Here is a 19,343-nt window from a genome sequence, read left to right on the forward strand (position 1 = left end):
TGTTCATCTTGATGATATCTAGGTCAAGTTCGAAACTGGGTCACGTGCGGTCAAAAACTAGGTCAGTAGGTCTAAAAATAGAAAAACCTTGTGACCTCTCTAGAGGCCATATATATCATGAGATCTTCATGAATATTGGTCAGAATGTTCACCTTGATGATATCTAGGTCAAGTTTGAAAGTGGGTCACGTGCCATCAAAAACTAGGTCAGTAGGTCAAATAATAGAAAAACCTTGTGACCTCTCTAAAGGCCATATTTTTCATTGGATCTGTATGAAAGTTAGTCTGAATGTTCATCTTGATGACATCTAGGTCAAGTTCGAAAGTGGGTCACGTGCGGTCAAAAACTAGGTCAGTAGGTCAAATAATAGAAAAACCTTGTGACCTCTCTAAAGGCCATATTTTTCATGGGATCTATATGGAAGTTGGTCTGAATGTTCATCTTGATGATATCTAGGTCAAGTTCGAAACAGGGTCATGTGCGGTCAAAAACTAGGTCAGTAGGTCTAAAAATAGAAAAACCTTGTGACCTCTCTAGAGGCCATGCTTGTGAATGGATCTCCATAAAAATTATTCAGAATGTTCATCTTGATGATATCTAAGTCAAGTTCGAAAGTGGGTCACGTGCCATCAAAAAGTAGGTCAGTAGGTCAAATAATGAAAAAACGTTGTGACCTCTCTAGAGGCCATATTTTTCATGGGATCTGTATGAAAGTTGGTCTGAATGTTTATCTTGATGATATATAGGTCAAGTTTGAAACATGGTCAACTGCGATCAAAAACTAGGTCAGTAGGTCTTGAAATAGAAAAACCTTGTGACCTCTCTAGAGGCCATACCCTTGAATGGATCTTCATGAAAATTGGTCAGAATGTTCACCTTGATGATATCTAGGTCAAGTTTGAAACTGGGTCACGTGCCATAAAAAACTAGGTCAGTAGGTCAAATAATAAAAAAACCTTGTGACCTCTCTAGAGGCCATACCTTTCATGGGATCTGTATGAAAGTTGGTCTGAATGTTCATCTTGATGATATCTAGGTCAGGTTTGAAACTGGGTCAACTGCGGTCAAAAGTAGGTCAGTAGGTCTAAAATTAGAAAAATCTTTTGACCTCTCTAGAGGCCATATTTTTCAATGGATCTTCATGAAAATTGATCTGAATGTTCACCTTGATGATATCTAGGTCAGTTTCGAAACTAGGTCACGTGCGGTCAAAAACTAGGCCAGTAGGTATAAAAATAGAAAAACCTTGTGACCTCTCTAGAGGCCATATTTTTCATGAGATCTTCATGAAAATTAGTGATAATGTTCACCTTGATATCTAGGTAAAGTTCAAAACAGGGTCACGTACCTTTGAAAACTAGGTCAATAGGTCAAATAATAGAAAAACCTTGTGACCTCTCTAGAGACCATATTTTTCAATGGATCTTCATGAAAATTGGTCAGAATTTTTATCTTGATAATATCTAGGTCAGGTTCAAAACTGGGTCACATGAGCTCAAAAACTAGGTCACTATGTCAAATAATAGAAAAAACGACGTCATACTCAAAACTGGGTCATGTGGGAAGAGGTGAGCGATTCAGGACCATCATGGTCCTCTTGTTTGTAAATAGGCAGACAAACGAAGAATTATATTCTTAATAATAGCTCAAAAGGATTTTCAAAAATATACTTTCAATTTTATGATTGTAACTATCATGAATATGTTCGAATTAATTCATTCCGTAATTCATTTCTGTCGACTTTAATTTTTTCCTGAATTGCCAATAATCAAAGGCAAAAATAATTGAAAAACTCACAAATGACCTGTATTTATGCATACCAAAAATAAGCCAATTAATTTCAATTTGCAATTTCGAGGACAAAAGTATTTTGAGCAGTTTTCATACGTTCACTTCAGTTGGTGTAAATTTGCGGACAATCGGATTAAATGTAAATATGCCTAGTTATGTTTAATAAAGGAAGTGACTAGGCAAAGTGGGTGGTAATAGTAGTTCTAGACCCAGAGTCTTATGGTCCGGTAATCAGTATATGTGAAATACAATGTGCCTGCATTTGTCCAGACCGTAACTTAGACATGCATGGAGCGATCTTGTTTATATTTGGCATGATTGTTTAACTCAATGAGATTGACTCTATCTCAAAGGTCAAGGTCACAGTTAAGGGTCAAAGGGCGGGCTTGACATGTTGCCCTTGGGCATCTAGTGTTAGTATTAAAGTAGTGGATTTATACTGACATTTGGGATTTTCTGTTATATCACATACCATATTCTCAGTATGTGATTTTGTCATTCTTAGGTTGTTGTGAAAAAGCAATTTTCAGTTTATGATTGAAAGATGCCAATATACAAAATGGTAGCATCTATGAAAATACTAAGTCACACAAAAATTGTAGATTGCCATTGCAGGTCCACTGTAAGCCTAGTGTAAGGACTTTTCGGAAATTATTTTTGTGTCAGAAAAAGAATACAAGTAAGGGGGAAATGCCTTTAGAGCAGCAGTAAGTTAATTTCTAACATCTCTGACCATGTTTAAAGTATAAAAAGTGCAGTTTTGCAATTTTCAAAAATCTTCAATGATGTTTTAGTTTTTTGGATAATACAGTCTGTATATTGGAAAATGGAAGGCCTGTTGTATTCTTTTATTTATGTATTATTGCACAGATCCTGGTCTGCTTTAACTTTAATTAAGTTATAAACTACACATTTGTCATCGATCGGCAGCACTACACACTCTTTGCTACATGTAGATGTAAAGATTATGTAAAACTTGAGCTATATAGAGTATTTTCTAGCTGTGCTTTTCTTAAGATACCAGTTATACTTGAAAAGCAGATCATTCTGTTGACATTCAGCCCAGCTTTGCAGGGATAGGTCACTGGTGTCTCAACAGGTCACTGAAAATTACGCCTTTTCAGACCCTTTTTTTTTCAGCCATTGAATGTCATAGAACGGAGACTACTGTAGTTAGAAATGAAAATTCTAGATAAGATCATAAAACAAGTTTAACTTTTATTAGGACATGTTTTTTGGTGGAAGGCACGTCTTGGGACACTTGTGGTTTCCACTTTGGTCACATGTTCCACTGTAGTCAAATGACTGTCACATGCTTATTAAGATTATTCTCTCCAGTCTATATAAACAGTCGTTATAACTTTGAACAGGCAGTTGACTTTCATCGGCCTAAGGAGTGAGATACTTTGATCATTCAAGTGATAGTTAAGTGCTTTAAGGAAACTGGTGAGTTTGAAACATTTGAATATTTTATAATTTGTGATCGTGATCTGGGTGACTGAAGAGGTTTGAGAGGTTATGTTCATATCAGTGAGTAGTTTACATAATTGTTAAGGGTTTGTCGACTGATAAGACAATAGTTGTTTGTGATTTAAGAGGCTTAGGGAAAAAAGTCAGTATTTATAAATATATATTTGTACGATAGACTCATACTAAAAAGATATTTTTGTTGAGGTGTTTTAATAGTTTTTTGAAACTTATGGAATTGTGTTTCATTGTTGTAAGTATCATCCTACGAAATACATTTAACATAACAATCTACGTAACTAACATTCTTTCAGCATTCAATATCTGTATTAAAGTGTTAGACTTTTTCAATGTTGTGAGAAATAAGGAGATAATATTGTCTCTGAACTGTTCAAGTCAGGTATCAATATCTGTCTTTCATTGCATATTTACATAATTGTTTCACATTTCAGCCAGATTTTATCCATACTGTAGTTCAGTACAAGGGAGGATATATGTCACTGTAAAATAACAGATATATTTAAGTTATTTACCAAAATATGTTATAAATACATGTACATGGCGTGTTTTAGACATAATGTAATCGTGACTTCACAATTATATAGCTCTTTTATTAACGCAATATGATACATAATTTAGGACATGGCATTAACTGAACCGTGTCTTGTGTATTTGAAATTGTAATGTACACAAGTGTTGAGGTTTATAGTAAACGCAACTTGACCCCGATGGTTGACCTTTGCATTATAATACATAATAAGGCACAACCTATTATTGAAAAGGAGTGTACGTAAAACACGAGCTGCTTGAGAAAAAGGAAATATAAATTTGTGTAAATATAAATTAGTGTATTGGAAGATTTTATCTGATCAAATGTAAGTATATATACTTTGATACTGCAATGTATACAAACTAATTCCATATAAACATACACGGTTACCCTAAGCACCCTTGATTTCTATAATGAAATAATCGATATGAATAATCAGCCTAAGGTCAACCATCGCGGTCAAGTTGCGACTACTATACTTTGCAACAGAATAAGTTTAAAGTATTATAACAGGGCTTTTTTCCGCTATAAATCTACCTCCTGTAAAAGGAGGTAATCCCAATGCAAAAAAGTATGTTTTTTTCCCAAAGTTGAATTTAAAATTCCCAAATGATTATACCTTTTAGGGTTTTTGCTGTTTTAAGATAGTTTTGCTGATTTGTATGTATATTTAAGTAAATTATCACACTGTTGAACAGTTACTGAAATGCAATTCATCAATATTTCACACAAAAACACATTTATGTAGATTTTGGTAATTTGCAAATTGTCCCAATTAAGACAATTTCTGAGAGCATTTTCCCAATTCCACCGGTGTCGGTGGCATTCCCAAATTGATGAAAAAAAAAGCCTGTATAATAAAGCGTTCATTTTACTTATGCAGAATTGTATCAAAATTGTGTGAGAGTTTAATAGTTTTGACAGGTGTAAAAAGTTTTATTGAGATGTTTTTGTTGTGACATCTCAAATATGGTATTATCTACCTCTAACCCTTACCCTGCTAAATTTCTATAATGAACTTTTCCATCATTCAACTTGGACAGTACCATCAACTGTGAAAAGGGGTGCTGATCAAAAAGATACTGACTGAATGGTGAGCAGTGCTGATCACGATCAGACTGCACAGTTATGCAGGCTGAATATGATCTTCACCGGTCGCCAAAGCAGAATCCGTCCTGTCCAGCATGATATTGTTAACTTAAGGGCTAAAGGTGAATTGTAACAACTAGGAGGTCTACTTTTTATCTCTTTGCCTGAGGTGGAGGGACATAGTTTTGGCATTGCCCATCTGTTCGTCTGTCAGGAGTCATACATATTGTGATTAGCATCATGATAACAGACTGGTGATGTTCGTTATGGCAGTGAGTGTACTGGTATATTGTATACGGTAGGTTGTGGTCAGCATGATATCATATAGTCAGTACATTATAGTCTGGGACAGTATAATGTGATATGGGCAATTTATTATCATGATCAATACATCAACATTGTGATCAGCATAATATAAAAGCAACATATCAACATTTGTTCCAATCGGTGTAATATTATATGGGCAAAATGTCAGTATTGGGATCATCATAATATATTAGCAGTACATCAGTATTTGTGTTTAACAAAGTCAGTATGAACCTTTAAACCACCTCGATAGCCTAGAACATCCACTTTTGAGTGCGGGAGGTCGTGGGTTCGATCCTCGGCTGCGTCATACCAAAGACATGAAAAATAGTACCAGTAGCTCCCTTGCTTGGCGCTCAGCATTGAAAGGGAAACTAGCCTCTTCTCTCATACCCTCGTGGCGATGGATTCCATTAGGAATGAGGTGTCGAGAGTGATTAATATAAGTTGAAGAACTTCCTTCACAATTGGCCTAAAATAAATTAAGTATAAATGTGAACCTTTATGTCTTCAGGTTACTTAGAAAATCTCCAAAGATGAAATTGTTGGTATGTTTGGCGGCATTGTGGTCATGTACTCTGGCAGTACCAATGGAGCTATTGACCCAGGCTCGACACCTCAACACTGATGTAGATATGGGCAAGCCGATGGAACATATCTTTTCTTCATATAAAAAAATTCACAGTAAGTATCCCATTTCTTTTGTCATGTTTTCAGTTAGCATAATCAAAAAATCTGCCGGAAATTTTAGTGATGGCAGGAATTATAAATTACTAATGGTAATACGAAGTCTTAGAAGTTTGTGGAAAGTGACATCTTTAGGAGTATTATAAATGTTATTGTAACATCAAAAGTTAATTTTGATGTTCAGTTTGTGAATATGTCACAGCTGAGTTTTAAAACAAAAAGTCTTTCATGCCCCCCAATGTGAAAGACCTGGGAGTTGTATAGTGTTTGAACTTTCTGTCTGTCAGTCTGTCACACTTTTTTGTGTTTTGACTGAGCACCAACTGTTCCATCAGATTAATATGAAACATGATGTGTGCATATATCATAAAGACTTTCAATATTCATGAGCGATTATTATTTTAGGCAGTATAGCCCCTTTGAAGACTTGAAAATGTAACAACTACATGTACATCAGGTCATTGTGTACTCTACTCTGTTTCCATCCAATTAGAATTTAGATGAAATTTTCATACCTGTTAATTTTCTGGAGTTACCGCTCTGTTGTTGACTTTGTTACATAATTTACTATCAAGCATTATCAGGCCATTTAGGGGTGTGTGTGTCATACAATTTTGACATCATTACTGTTCTGACTTCATCATTTTGCCATATTGAGTTGTATTTTGGCCGTACATCTACACATAGTAATATATTTTCAGACAAGAAGTATGAGGATGAAAATGAGGAGGCAATGAGACATGAAATTTTTAAAGTGAATGTCAACCATATCAGAGCTCATAATTTGCTGTATGCCAAGGGAGAGAAATCTTACTATCTTGGAGTTAACCAGTTCTCAGACTTGGTAGGTTACATGTATATGGGATTAATTTAATAAATTATTATAATATCAAGTAATGCAGGTGGAGGAGAATGTTACTTCCTTAGAGTTCAGCACCTCAGAATTGGAAAGTTTTGTTGTTCTGGTATATACAACTTCCTTCTAATAAATGAAATATTTTTTTTTGTAAACATAAACAGTCAGCATTAGTTCCTGAAGTAATGTTGCTATAGAAATGAATTGTAAGAAAGTTAATTCTGGTGAAAAGGCTTCTTTGTTGCTGACTAAAATCCATAAATAAAGCTGCATATAAATAGTTCTGCATCCTGATATTGTATGTAAGTTTTTTGTTCTATACGAAACAATATCCAAGTTGTCTCCATGGTTTTATATTATTGACCATAAGCTTCAAATCACTTGCCCTGTACTGATTTATGGTCAAAAGCTCAAATGGAGTCTAGTGGGAAAGCCGTGTAGCTTGCTTACGAAAGAGCGATAGTTTTATCCAGATGTCTGTCCGTGCTTGAAACAAAGCTGGGAGAAGCACCTTTGGTCTTCCTCCACAGTCAAAAGCTGCAGTTGTTGCCATTTTGAGACCTAACAGGTGTTGATGTGACTTTAACACCCAACATAAAAAATAGATCCAGTGCAAATGTACAGGAAATGGAGTTCCCTATTAATACACAGCTGGAGTAGCGCTTGTATGCGCTAGATATGGTAGCAGGTACTGATTCTGAGTTATGTAAAAATTTAACAAAATGCTGGTGTTTAAATTTGGCTCAAAATACATGTACTTTCTTTTTCTTTAAGTATGTAACTGTTTTGAAGAGTTAATAGTAAAACTAAAAATATAACTGTTTATCTCTGTTGGCAGACACATCAAGAGTTTCTGAAGCTGTACACTGGTCATATCCTCCGTGCTAAAGAGTCAAAAAGTAACGGTTCCACTTACCTGACACCATTTAACATTCTGCTGCCGGAAAAGGTTGACTGGAGAACCGAAGGTCTGGTGACTGAAGTCAAAAATCAGGGACAGTGTGGATCTTGTTGGTCTTTCAGTGCTGTAAGTTAATAGAAAAGAGGGATTGGTGGGCAAGTTATGAATTTTAATTTTTAGCTAATTTACTGGCACCTTCATTTGATTTTTAGTTGAAGTTATAGTAAACTTTTGTTATTACATTAGATACTCAGTGGAATTGCTTCTAACTTAAACAAAGTCCAAACTCTGCTTCAAGATTTTTATGCTTATTCACTCATCTGTTATTAGTCAGTGGATCTGATTCAGACATTAAAATGTTATTTCTCATCATCATTCACATTGTATGTGACAAGGTCCATATCCCTGGACGATCCTTAGATATGTTCTGATTTTACTCTAAGTATCTATTAAATGTTTTATTATACGTCCGAAGGGATATATTATTTTATAACGCCGGTGTCTGTCTGTCCATTAGCAATTTTGTGTCAGCTCTATAACTCGAACCTTTGAAGATTTGGAAGAAACTTGACACAAATGTTCACCACATTGAGACTACGTGCAGAGCGCATGTTTTGCTGCTTAAGGTTAAAGTCGCACTTAAGGGTGAAAGGTCATATGACTTTGTTTTGTGTCCGCTCTGTAAAGGATATCAAAGAAAGCTGACACAAATGTTCACCACATGGATGTGCAGAGAGCATGTTCCAGATGGCTTACTTCAAGGTCTTACTTAAGGGTCAAAGGTCATATGACTTTGTTTTGCGTCAGTTCAGTAATGCTTGAACTGCTTGAAGGATTTTAAAGACACTTAGCACAAATGTTCATCACATCAAAACGACGTGTAGAGTGCAAGTTTTGGATGGCTCACTTCTAGGTCAAGGTCACAATTAGGGGTCAAAGGTCATCTGACTTTGTTCCAGGTGTATATTTCGCTGCATTGCAGTGCTCTTGTTCTTATTTGGCTGATCCCTTTTTTGTTCACAAACAGTTATTATTTTATTAGCTCACCTGTCACATAGTGACAAGGTGAGCTTTTGTGATCACCCTTCGTCCGTCGTCAGTCCGTCCGTGCGTGCGTCAACAATTCCTTGTCTGCACGATAGTGGTTTCATTTTTGATATTATTTTAACCAAACTTGCACACATCTTGTATCACCATAAGGTCACGGTTCCTTTCTTGAACTGGCCAGATCCCATTATGGGTTCCAGAGTTATGGCCCCTGAAAGGGCCAAAATTAGCTGTTTTGACCTTGTCTGCACAATAGCAGCTTTATTTATGATTTGATTTTTACCAAACTGGCACACAACTTGTATCACCACGAGATGTTGGCTCATTTATTGAACTGGCCAGATTCCGTTATGGGTTCCAGAGTTATGGCCCCTTAAAGGGCCAGAATTAGCTATTTTGACCTTGTCTGCACAATAGCAGCTTCATTTATGATTTGAATTTAATCAAACTTGCACAAAACTTGTGTCACCATAAGATCTTGGTTCCTTTCTTGATCCGGCCAGATCCCACAATGGGTTCCAGAGTTATGGCCCCTGAAAGGGCCAAAATTAGCTATTTTGACCTTGTCTGCACAATAGCAGCTTCATTTATGATTTGATTTTAACACATTTAACACAACTTGTATTACCACGAGATCTTGCTTCCTTTTCTTCAACTGGCCAGATTCCATCATGGGTTCCAGAGTTATGGCCCCTTAAAGGTCCAAAATTGGCTTTTTTGGCTTATGCAGCCATATAGAGACTTCATTTATGGTTTTATTTGATACAAACTTCCAAAATATCTTCAACAACAATAAATCTTGGATTCCATGACAAATCAGATCCAATCGTAGGTTCCAGAGTTATTTTATATCTGATTACCTCCCCTGATTGTAATCAAAATAGATTTATATCAGTAAGTCCTTATAGGACTTATTTGAAATTTCATTACATGTATTGTTATTAGTTGGACAGAGACAATCAGGGTAGATAACTATGGACTGGTTTTACGTCAAATTACCTCCCTTTATTTCAAATTAAAATGGGTATATCTCCATAACTAATGAAGATACTGATCTGAAATTTCATTTATGTCAACATATTTATTTGGCAGGTCCTTCTTTTGTTCACTTACAATATTTATTTTTTAATTACTACCCTTTTACGTTACTATAAATAGCTTATTTTTAGTAACTTTTTTATTATTGGCCATAGGGAAAAACCGAGACCACTTTTCTGTGGTACAACATGGATGGTACCTCCAATTTTTAGGTGTATTTTTAAATATCTGTACCTTGTAAGAATTTTTTTTTCTTTTTGGTTAAATTTCTTCCCTTCATTGTTCCTGTTCTTTGGACTTGGATATTTTACTGAGGACCTTCTTGTCCTCAAGTGCAATGATAACAGGTGAGTGATACAGGGCCATCATGGCTCTCTTGTTGAATTACTTCTCTTTTATGTTACTATAAATAGCTTTTGTAACTTTAGCTCACCTGTCACATAGCTTTTGTGATCACCCTTCGTCCGTCGTCAGTCCGTCTGTGCGTGTGTCCGCCCATCAACACCTTCTTGTCTGCACGATGGTGGTTTCATTTATGATTTTATTTTAACCAAACTTGCACACAACTTGTATCACCGTAAGATCTTGGGTCCTTTCTTGAACTGGCCAGATTCCATCATTGGTTCCAGAGTTATGGCCCCTGAAAGGGCCAAAAGTAGCTATTTTGACCTTGTCTGCACAATAGCAGCTTTATTTATAATTTGACTTTTACCAAACTTGCACACAACTTGTATCACCATAATATGTCTGTTCTTTTCTTGAACCGACCAGATCCCATAATGGGTTCCAGAGTTATGGCCCCTGAAAGGGCCAAAATTAGCTATTTTGACCTTGTCTGCACAATAGCAGCTTCATTTATGACTTGATTTTAACCAAACTTGCCCACAACTTGTATCACCACAAGATCTTGCTTCCTTTCTCGAACTGGCCAGATTCCGTTATGGGTTTCTAAAGTTATGTCCCCTGATAGGGCCAGAATTAGCTATTTTGACCTTGTCTGCACAATAGCAGCTTCATTTATGACTTAAATTAAAACAAACTTGCACAAAACTTGTGTCACCGTAAGATCTTGGTTCCGTTCTTGAACAGCCAGATCCCATTATGGGTTCCAGAGTTATGGCCCCTGAAAGGGCCAAAATTAGCTATTTTGACTTTGTCTGCGCAATAGCAGCTTCAATTATGATTTTTAAATAATCAAACTTGCACAAAACTTGTGTCACCATAAGATCTTGGTTCCTTTCTTGAACTGGCCAGATTCCGTTATGGGTTCCAGAGTTATGGCCCCTGAAAGGGCCAGAATTAGCTATTTTGACCTTGTCTGCACAATAGCAGCTTTATTATGCCCCCCTTTGAAAAAGGAGGGGTATATTGTTTTGCAGATGTTGGTCGGTCGGAATGTAGACCAATCCGTTTCCGGATGATAACTCAAGAACGCTTGGGCCTAGGATCATGAAAATTGATAGGGAGGTTGGTCATCACCAGCAGATGACCCCTATTTATTTTGAGGTCTGTATGTCAAAGGTCAAGGTCACAGTGACCCTGAATAGTTAAACGGTTTCCGGATGATAACTCAAGAACACTTGGGCCTAGGATCATGAAAGTTGATAGGGAGGTTGATAATGACCAGCAGATGACCCCTATTGATTTTGAGGTCAGTATGTCAAAGGTCAAGGTCACAGTGACCCTGAACAGTAAAACGGTTTCCGGATGATAACTCAAGAACACCTGGGCCTAGGATCATGAAAGTTGATAGGGAGGTTGGTAATGACCAGCAGATGACCCCTATTGATTTTAATGTCAGTATGTTAAAGGTCAAGGTCACAGTGACCCTGAACAGTAAAACGGTTTCCGGATGATAACTCAAGAATGCTTAGGCCTAGGGTCACGAAAGTTGATACGGAGGTTGGTAATGAGCAGCAGATGACCCTTATTGATTTTGAGGTCAGTATGTTAAAGGTCAAGGTCACAGTGACCAGGAACAGTAAAATGGTTTCCAGGCAATAACTCAAGAACGCTTGGGCCTAGTGTCAGGAAAATTGATAGTTAGGTTGGCCATGACCAGCAGATGACCCCTATTGATTTTGAGGTCATTAGATCAAAGGTCAAGGTTACATTGGCCAGAAACAGTTAAATGGTTTCTGATCTTCTTGTCCAAAACCATAGGGCCTAGGGCTTTGATATTTGGTATGTAGCAAAATCTAGTGGTCCTCTACCAAGATTGTTCAGATTATTTCCCTGGGGTCAAATATGGCCTCACCCCTAGGGTCACATGGTTTATATAGACTTATATAGGAAAAAACTTTGAAAAACCTCTTGTCCAAAACCACAGGGCCTAGGGCTTTGATATTTTGTATATGACATCATCTAGTGGTCCTCTACTAAGATTATTCAAATAACCCTAGGGTCAGATATGGCTCCGCCGTGGGGGTCACATGGTTTACATATACTTATATACCGTAGATACCCATGTATAATGCGCAGTTTTTTGACCCCCGGGACCACCCCCGAATCGTGGGTGCGCATAATACACAGGTATAGACAATTTTCCAACTTCAAAACAAGTTTGTTACCGATGTTCGCCATTTTGGTAAAGGGAAACTACTCCCCGCGCTTACTGTCTCCGCTAAAATCTAAGATTGCCGTTACGTTCCGTAAAAGATCGAATTGTTTATTTTTCTTTCAAACAAAATTAATTTCATATAAATTTAAAAGTATTTTGACGAAAGAAATGTTTATAAATCACAAAAATTATGTTACTAATTAAAGATCGAGAATTATCTTTAACCGAGATCAAACTGTGAACAACATAATTGACACGAGGTGACTCGTTGATTGCCGGTAATTACTGGCTTTATGATCGTGACAAAAAGACTATCACACCTTTTGTTATCAGTTTAAATTGAGAAGCTCATGTCATTTTGAAAGATACCATTCCGAAATATTGAATCAGCTGCTATTTATTTATTCAAAATAGTGAATTAAAAAAGGTAAAACAACAAATATAACAATAATTTACTGGTTTTATTTTCGAGAAAACAAAAATCGATAGTACCGTGAGACCGATGCTGCTCTCCGCCGTGGAGATAAAATTTATTACCGGTGTCGATGTAAACTCTTAGTTTCGTTTTCCATCCACCTCAAAATTGACCAAAATTTTTTTTTTTTTTTTTTTTTTTTTTTCCCCAGGATTTTGGACTAAGATCGGGGGTGCGCATTATACACGGGTATCTACGGTAGGGAAAAACTTTGAAAATCTTCTTGTCCAAACCACAAAGACTATGGCTTTGGTAATTTGTAATGTAGCATCTTTTAGTGGTTCTCTACCAAGTTTGTTCAAGTTATCCCTCTCGGGTCAAATATGGCCCCGCCCCAGAGGTCATATGGTTCATATAGACTTATACAGGGAAAATCTTAGAATCTTCATGTCCATAACTTACATCATTCAAATTTGGACCACATGTATAGTTTTGAGTGGCAAGATGAACCTTGACACGAGTTGACCTTGATCTTGACCTAGTGACCTACTTTCACATTTCTGTACCTACAGCCTTCAAATTTGGATCACATGCATAGGTTTGTGTACTGAAAAAAGTTTGACCTTGTTATTGACGTAGTGACCTACTTTCACATTTTTGAAGGTACAGGCTTCAAATTTGGACCCCATGCATAGTTTTTTGTTCCAAAATAAAATTTGACCTTGATTTTGACCTAGTGACCTACTTTCACATTTCTCAAACTACAGCCTTCAAATTTGAACCACAAGCATAGTTTTGTGTACTGAAATGAACTTTGATCTTGAGATTGACCTAGTGACCTACTTTCACATTTCTGAAGGTACAGGCTTCAAATTTAGACCACTTGCATAGTTTTGTGTTCCGAAATGGAATTTGTGTTTACAGTGAGCATATAATTTCTGTTCCTTGTGCAATTACTGAATGCATCAAGGGGGGCATTTCGTGTTCGACGAGCTCTTGTTAATGATTTGAATTTAATCAAACTTGCACAAAATTTGTGTCAGCATAAGATCTCTGTTCCTTTTTTTAACCGACCAGATCCCATAATGGGTTCCAGAGTTATGGTCCCTGAAAGGGCCAAAATGAGCTATTTTGACCTTGTCTGCACAATAGCAGCTTCATTTATGATTTGATTTTAACTAAACTTGCACACAACTTGTATCACCACAAGATCTTGGTCCCTTTCTTGAACAGGCCAGATTCCATTATGGGTTCTAGAGTTATGGCCCCTGATAGGGCCAGAATTAGCTATTTTGACCTTGTCTGCACAATAGCAGCTTCATTTATGATTTGAATTTAATCAAACTTGCACAAAACTTGTGTCACCATAATATCTTGGTTCCTTTCTTGAAGCGGCCAGATCCCATAATGCGTTCCAGAGTTGTGGCCCCTGAAAGGGCCAAAATTAGCTATTTTGACCTTGTCTGCACAATAGCAGCTTCGTTTATGATTTGATTTTAACCAAACTTGCACACAACTTGTATCACCATAAGATCTTAATTCCTTTTTATACACCCGAAGGGACGTATTAAGTTATCTCCTTGGTGTCTGTCTGTTGGTTTGTAATTTCCCTTCCGCTCTGTAACTCTTGAACCCCTTAGAAGGATTTCAAAGAAACCTGACGCGAATGTTCACCTCATCGAAACGACATGCAGAGCGCATGTTTCGGATGGCTCACTTCAAGGTCAAGGTCACACTTAGGGGTCAAAGGTCATATGACTTTGTCTTGTGTGTATATATTGCTCTGCATTTGTGTTGCAATGCAGTGCTCTAGTTTTTATTTGGCAGATCCTTCTTTTGTTCACTTACAATAAAATTTTTTAATTACTTCCCTTTTATTTTACTATAAATAGCTTATTTAGTAACTTTTTTATTATTGGCTATAGGGAAAAACCAAGACCTCTTTTCTGTGATACAACATGGATGGTACCTCCAATTTTTAGGTGTATTTTGACATATCTGTACCTTGTATGAATTTTTTTTCTTTTTGGTTAAAGCAGTGGTACTCAGGTGAGCGATATAGGGCCATCATGGCCCTCTTGTTTATTATTGGCCATAGGGAAAAACCGAGAGCATTTTTCTGTGGAACAACATAGATGGTACTTCCAACTTTTAGTTGTATTTTGACATATCTGTACCTGGAAAGGCTTTTTTCTGTAGACCTTTTGGAGTTTCTTTGTCCTTCAACAGTCAAGTTCTTTAGATTTTGCTCCCATGCTCTGATATAACCCTTAGGGCATATATTGCCCCACTTGGTGGTGCATTTTTACAAATCATGCAGGACTTCATGATAATTCCATATCAACATTAGGCAAAATTGATTTGATTCTTTAACCAGACTGGTTCCCTGGAAGGACAGAATGCCAAGAAGACTGGAAAGTTGATCTCTCTCAGTGAGCAACAGCTTGTCGACTGTTCTGGAAAATATGGTAACCAAGGATGCAACGGCGGGCTTATGGATCAAGCTTTCGAATACATAAGGGCTGTTGGTGGCATTGAGGATGAGGAGGACTACCCATATGTTGCTGAGGTAAAGTGTTATCAACATAATAAAGTTAAGCTTTGTTGGTCACCTACTATCTGAAGACCCAGTTTCACAACTAAAGTGCCCTCCCCCTCAAAGAACAAGGTCACTTTTAAGTTAAAACACATAAATGGTCCTAAATCTGTTTTGCATTGGAGCTATTTTAAAGATGATTAGTCTGATCTAGATTGACTGACTTGCTATATTTATAACTATTTGTATTAAAGATTTAAGTATGATCCACTACAGCAGGGGCGGCAAATTCAGTTGTCCGTATTGCCCAGGTTGGCCCAAAGCTTGTACGGACAAGTGAAATTTGACCAGAATTTACTATAATTAACTATCATATGGACAATTCAAAAATATCAAATGACAAAAACGGACAAGCAAGTCAAAATCAGATTTCACTGCTCCTGTACAGGACAGTTTGAATAGAAATGCTGGTTTGAAAATTATTTAATGTCTTAACGCTGTTAATTAGTAAATACCTGCCTTTTTGTTCAGATTTTATTTTTTATCCTGATACCTACATTGTATTAATGGGAGCATAAAATTCAAAATTAAAGAAATCAAAAGAAAAATCTTTTGATATATACTTTCATATTAAAGCGTTATTTGGGATAATAGTTGAATCTGGCTCGCTGTTTATTGTAGGAGGAAGAAAAATGCAAATTCAGTAAGTCATTGGAAAAAGCTGAAGTAACAGGATACAAAGATCTCCCACAAGGAGATGAGAGCGCTCTGCAATCTGCTGTTGCAACAGTCGGTCCCATTTCAGTCGCCATAGATGCCAGTCATCCATCATTCCAGAGTTATGCTGGAGGTATGTTATAATTAAGGAGTTTTGATTATATTAAGTTACAACATTGTTGTTGTTATGCTCTGTGCATTGTCAAACACAGTAGTTTATTGTATAAGTTTAATACCATTTTTCAACAGTATTTGAGAAGACTAAATATTATACTGTCAATTGAGAGGTTACAATATGGGGAAACTGTTGCTTATGGAGAACAGATATGTATCTTAAGTTTGACAACAAAGTACTGGTGAAAAATTGTCTTTTTCACAATTTGCACTATATAAACTGTGAACTGTGAATATTTTACCCCTTAAATTGTTTTTGATAACTCCTTGATGAATAGTGGACCAAATGTGGTATTACCTTTTTCCAGGTGTATATGATGAGCCGGAGTGCAGCAGTTCTCAGCTAGATCATGGCGTGTTGGCTGTTGGTTATGGAACTGATTACTGGCTGGTGAAGAACAGCTGGGGTACCATGTGGGGAGAAGAAGGCTATATCAAAATGACCAGAAACAAGGACAATCAATGCGGCATTGCCACCCAAGCATCATACCCACTTGTTTAAGGTATACATACAGGCAGATCTTCTAAAACTTTCATGATGGAAAAATGTTATCTCAAAAGCTATTGAACAGGACTATTTTGGTTAAGTTTTACAGTTCGTTATTATTCATTAAATCATATTGTAGTTCTGTACCAGTAATTTGATTCTCTCTTTGAAAAATGTTAAAAATATTTTTTGCAGTGAAATCATCAGATATGTTGTGTCGTTACTTAGAGGCTGTCTGTCTCAAGGCAGTAATTTCTCTGAACAGTAATTGTGATTTATACCTGTTATATTTCCCCATTTCATTTTAGTTGTGACAGCTGAATTAGCAGTGGAGCTGTGGATCTCTTCCATATATTTCATGGATTTTCCTGGATTTACACATATATTTTTGTGATATTCAAATGCTGAAAAAAATCTCAGAGGAAAACTACAGCTGAACTTACACAGTGTTTATACAATAAGTCATGTTCTTGTGACTTGCATAACTGAAAATTAACTATGGAATCTGTACTTACTGAATTTGATTTAGACAAAAATGAAGGAATCAGTCAATTGTAGGAACTGAAAATACTCCATGAAGTAATTTTTTCAGATATATATTGTGATAGCTGCTGATGAAAAACAGTTTCTCAATGTTAAAAACTCAACACCAAAACCTGTGATAATAATATACAGTTCTTCTTTCATTCTTGCTGGCTTGTGTAGATGTTACAAACTAATACATAAAACTTATCACTTAAAAACAGATTTCCATATTTATCATTGGAAATGAGGCACTTCTTTCATTCCAATTTATAGTGAAATGATAATATATTGTTGACTTAAGTGTTTTATTTTATGCAATGTGTCTTTTCTCATTTTTCCTGTCTGTGTAATATTACATGAATAAAGGCACTTAAAATGTGTTACCATAAGACTGGTATCTGTAATTGCATTACAATGTTAAGCTTAAAGCTGACCTTGAAATATCTGCTTTTGGTTGAAATTAAATTCTTGATCTATATTTGAAATTGTCATTAAGCTTAAAGCTGTCCTTAAAGCATTTACTTTAAATTAACTTAAAAGGTTTATTTATATATTTTCAAATTTATTTGGAAAAGTTAAAACAAATACTTTGCTATTTGTGCACTAATGTGATATACGTGTAGAGTAAAATATTAAATGGCTTGAGTGTATGACTAGTAAAGAAAGGATGAGCATTATTATGACTGTAAAATATAATGTTGTTATTTTTGTGTTTATATTTGTTTGCATCGACTTATTAAATTCACTTCATGCAAAAAATCTGGTATTGATAAAAGCAATAGAGTACTTAGTTTTTTTTAAACTTAGCCTTTTTTTTGTTGTTGAAAGCTTAGCCAGTTGACTTCAGGTAAAAATGTTTCAAGTAACAAATGCTAAAAATACACCCAGACTTTGAGGCTAAGCTGGATAAACTGCTTTATGAACTACGCCAAATTTTTTGTTGAGTCTTTTCCTTTCTTTTGTCCTAGCTGGCTACAAAAAATATTTATATATGCAGTGTTATTGAATGACCAGTTTTTTGTAACTTTTGAGTTATTCGGTTGTTATATTAATTTTGCTATTAATGCTGAATTTGAGTTCCTCAGTCAGTAGAGGTTGTATTGTAGCTAGATACCTATTGGGTTTGTAATGGAATAAGTGAGAGTTATTAGCAAGCTGTGTGAAGAAACATTAATGTGAAAGTGAATATTGAATGAAGTTTTATATGATGTTATATTTGATATTCTCAATAAAAACACAATTTTCTAATTCAAAATTAGTTCGTTTTTTTTATGTTGCTGGATCAAAAACATGAGAGGCGTTCAGTGTTTGAACTGACTGGCTGTCACTTAGCCTATCCATTTTTCACTTGCTGTCACTTAGACTATCAGTTTTCTCACTGGCTGTCACTTAGCCTATCCATTTTTCACTGGCTGTCACTTAGCCTATCCATTTAGCCTATCCATTTTTCACTGGCTGTGACTTAGCCTATTTGTTTTCTCACTGGCTGTCACTTAGCCTATCCATTTTTCACTGGCTGTGACTTAGGTTATCCGTTTTTTTTTACTGGCTGTCACTTTGCCTATGACAATCTTGATCAACGTAAAAAGCATCGGCATTTATGATAGTGACATTGTATTAAACAACTAAAATACAGCAAAAGACCATTCTTTTTAATAGATTACCGGAAAAGAACCATAAAAAGCGACCTATCCATTTTTCACTGGCTGTGACTTAGCCTATCAGTTTTTATCTCACCTGTCACAAAGTGACATGATGAGCTTTTGTGATTGAGTGTCGTCCGTCTGTTCGTAAACATTTGCTTGTGACCACTCTAGAGGACACATTTTTCATGGCATCTTTATGAAAATTGGTCAGAATGTTTACCTTGATGATATCTAGGTCAAATTCGAAACTGGGTCACGTGCGGTCAAAAACAGGTCAGTAGGTCTAAAAATAGAAAAACCTTGTGACCTCTCTAGAGGCCATATTTTTCATGAGATCTTCATGAAAATTGGCCAGAATGTTCATCTTGATGATATCTAGGTCAGTTTTGAAACTGGGTTACATGCCTTCAAAAACTAGGTCAGTAGGTCAAATAATAGAAAAACCTTGTGACCTCTCTAGAGGCCATATTTTTCATGGGATCTGTATGAAAGTTGGTCTGAATGTTTATCTTGATGATATCTAGGTCAAGTTCGAAACTGGGTCACATGC

General features: G+C 36.2%; 2 protein-coding genes across 2 annotated transcripts in view; both read left to right on the forward strand.

Moving 5' to 3' along the window:
- The first annotated feature begins 3,166 nt into the window (after positions 1 to 3,166).
- Positions 3,167 to 19,343, forward strand: part of LOC123552269 (procathepsin L-like) — a 47,422-nt gene continuing 31,245 nt past the window's right edge. Inside the window, exon 1 of the mRNA XM_053541771.1 lies at positions 3,167 to 3,238. The gene's annotated coding sequence lies outside the window, so the exon portion shown is untranslated. The remainder of the gene's footprint in view (positions 3,239 to 19,343) is intronic.
- LOC123552268 (procathepsin L-like) lies at positions 5,150 to 18,402 on the forward strand. Its single transcript, XM_045341785.2, has 8 exons — positions 5,150 to 5,196; positions 5,719 to 5,888; positions 6,593 to 6,735; positions 7,586 to 7,774; positions 15,086 to 15,277; positions 15,926 to 16,094; positions 16,444 to 16,638; positions 16,931 to 18,402. Exons 1-7 carry the CDS (start codon positions 5,156 to 5,158, stop codon positions 16,635 to 16,637), a joined length of 1,098 nt encoding a protein of 365 aa, XP_045197720.2. The 5' UTR covers positions 5,150 to 5,155; the 3' UTR covers position 16,638; positions 16,931 to 18,402.

Source organism: Mercenaria mercenaria, chromosome 4 (assembly GCF_021730395.1).
Source record: "Mercenaria mercenaria strain notata chromosome 4, MADL_Memer_1, whole genome shotgun sequence".
Taxonomy (NCBI): Eukaryota; Metazoa; Mollusca; class Bivalvia; order Venerida; family Veneridae; genus Mercenaria; species Mercenaria mercenaria.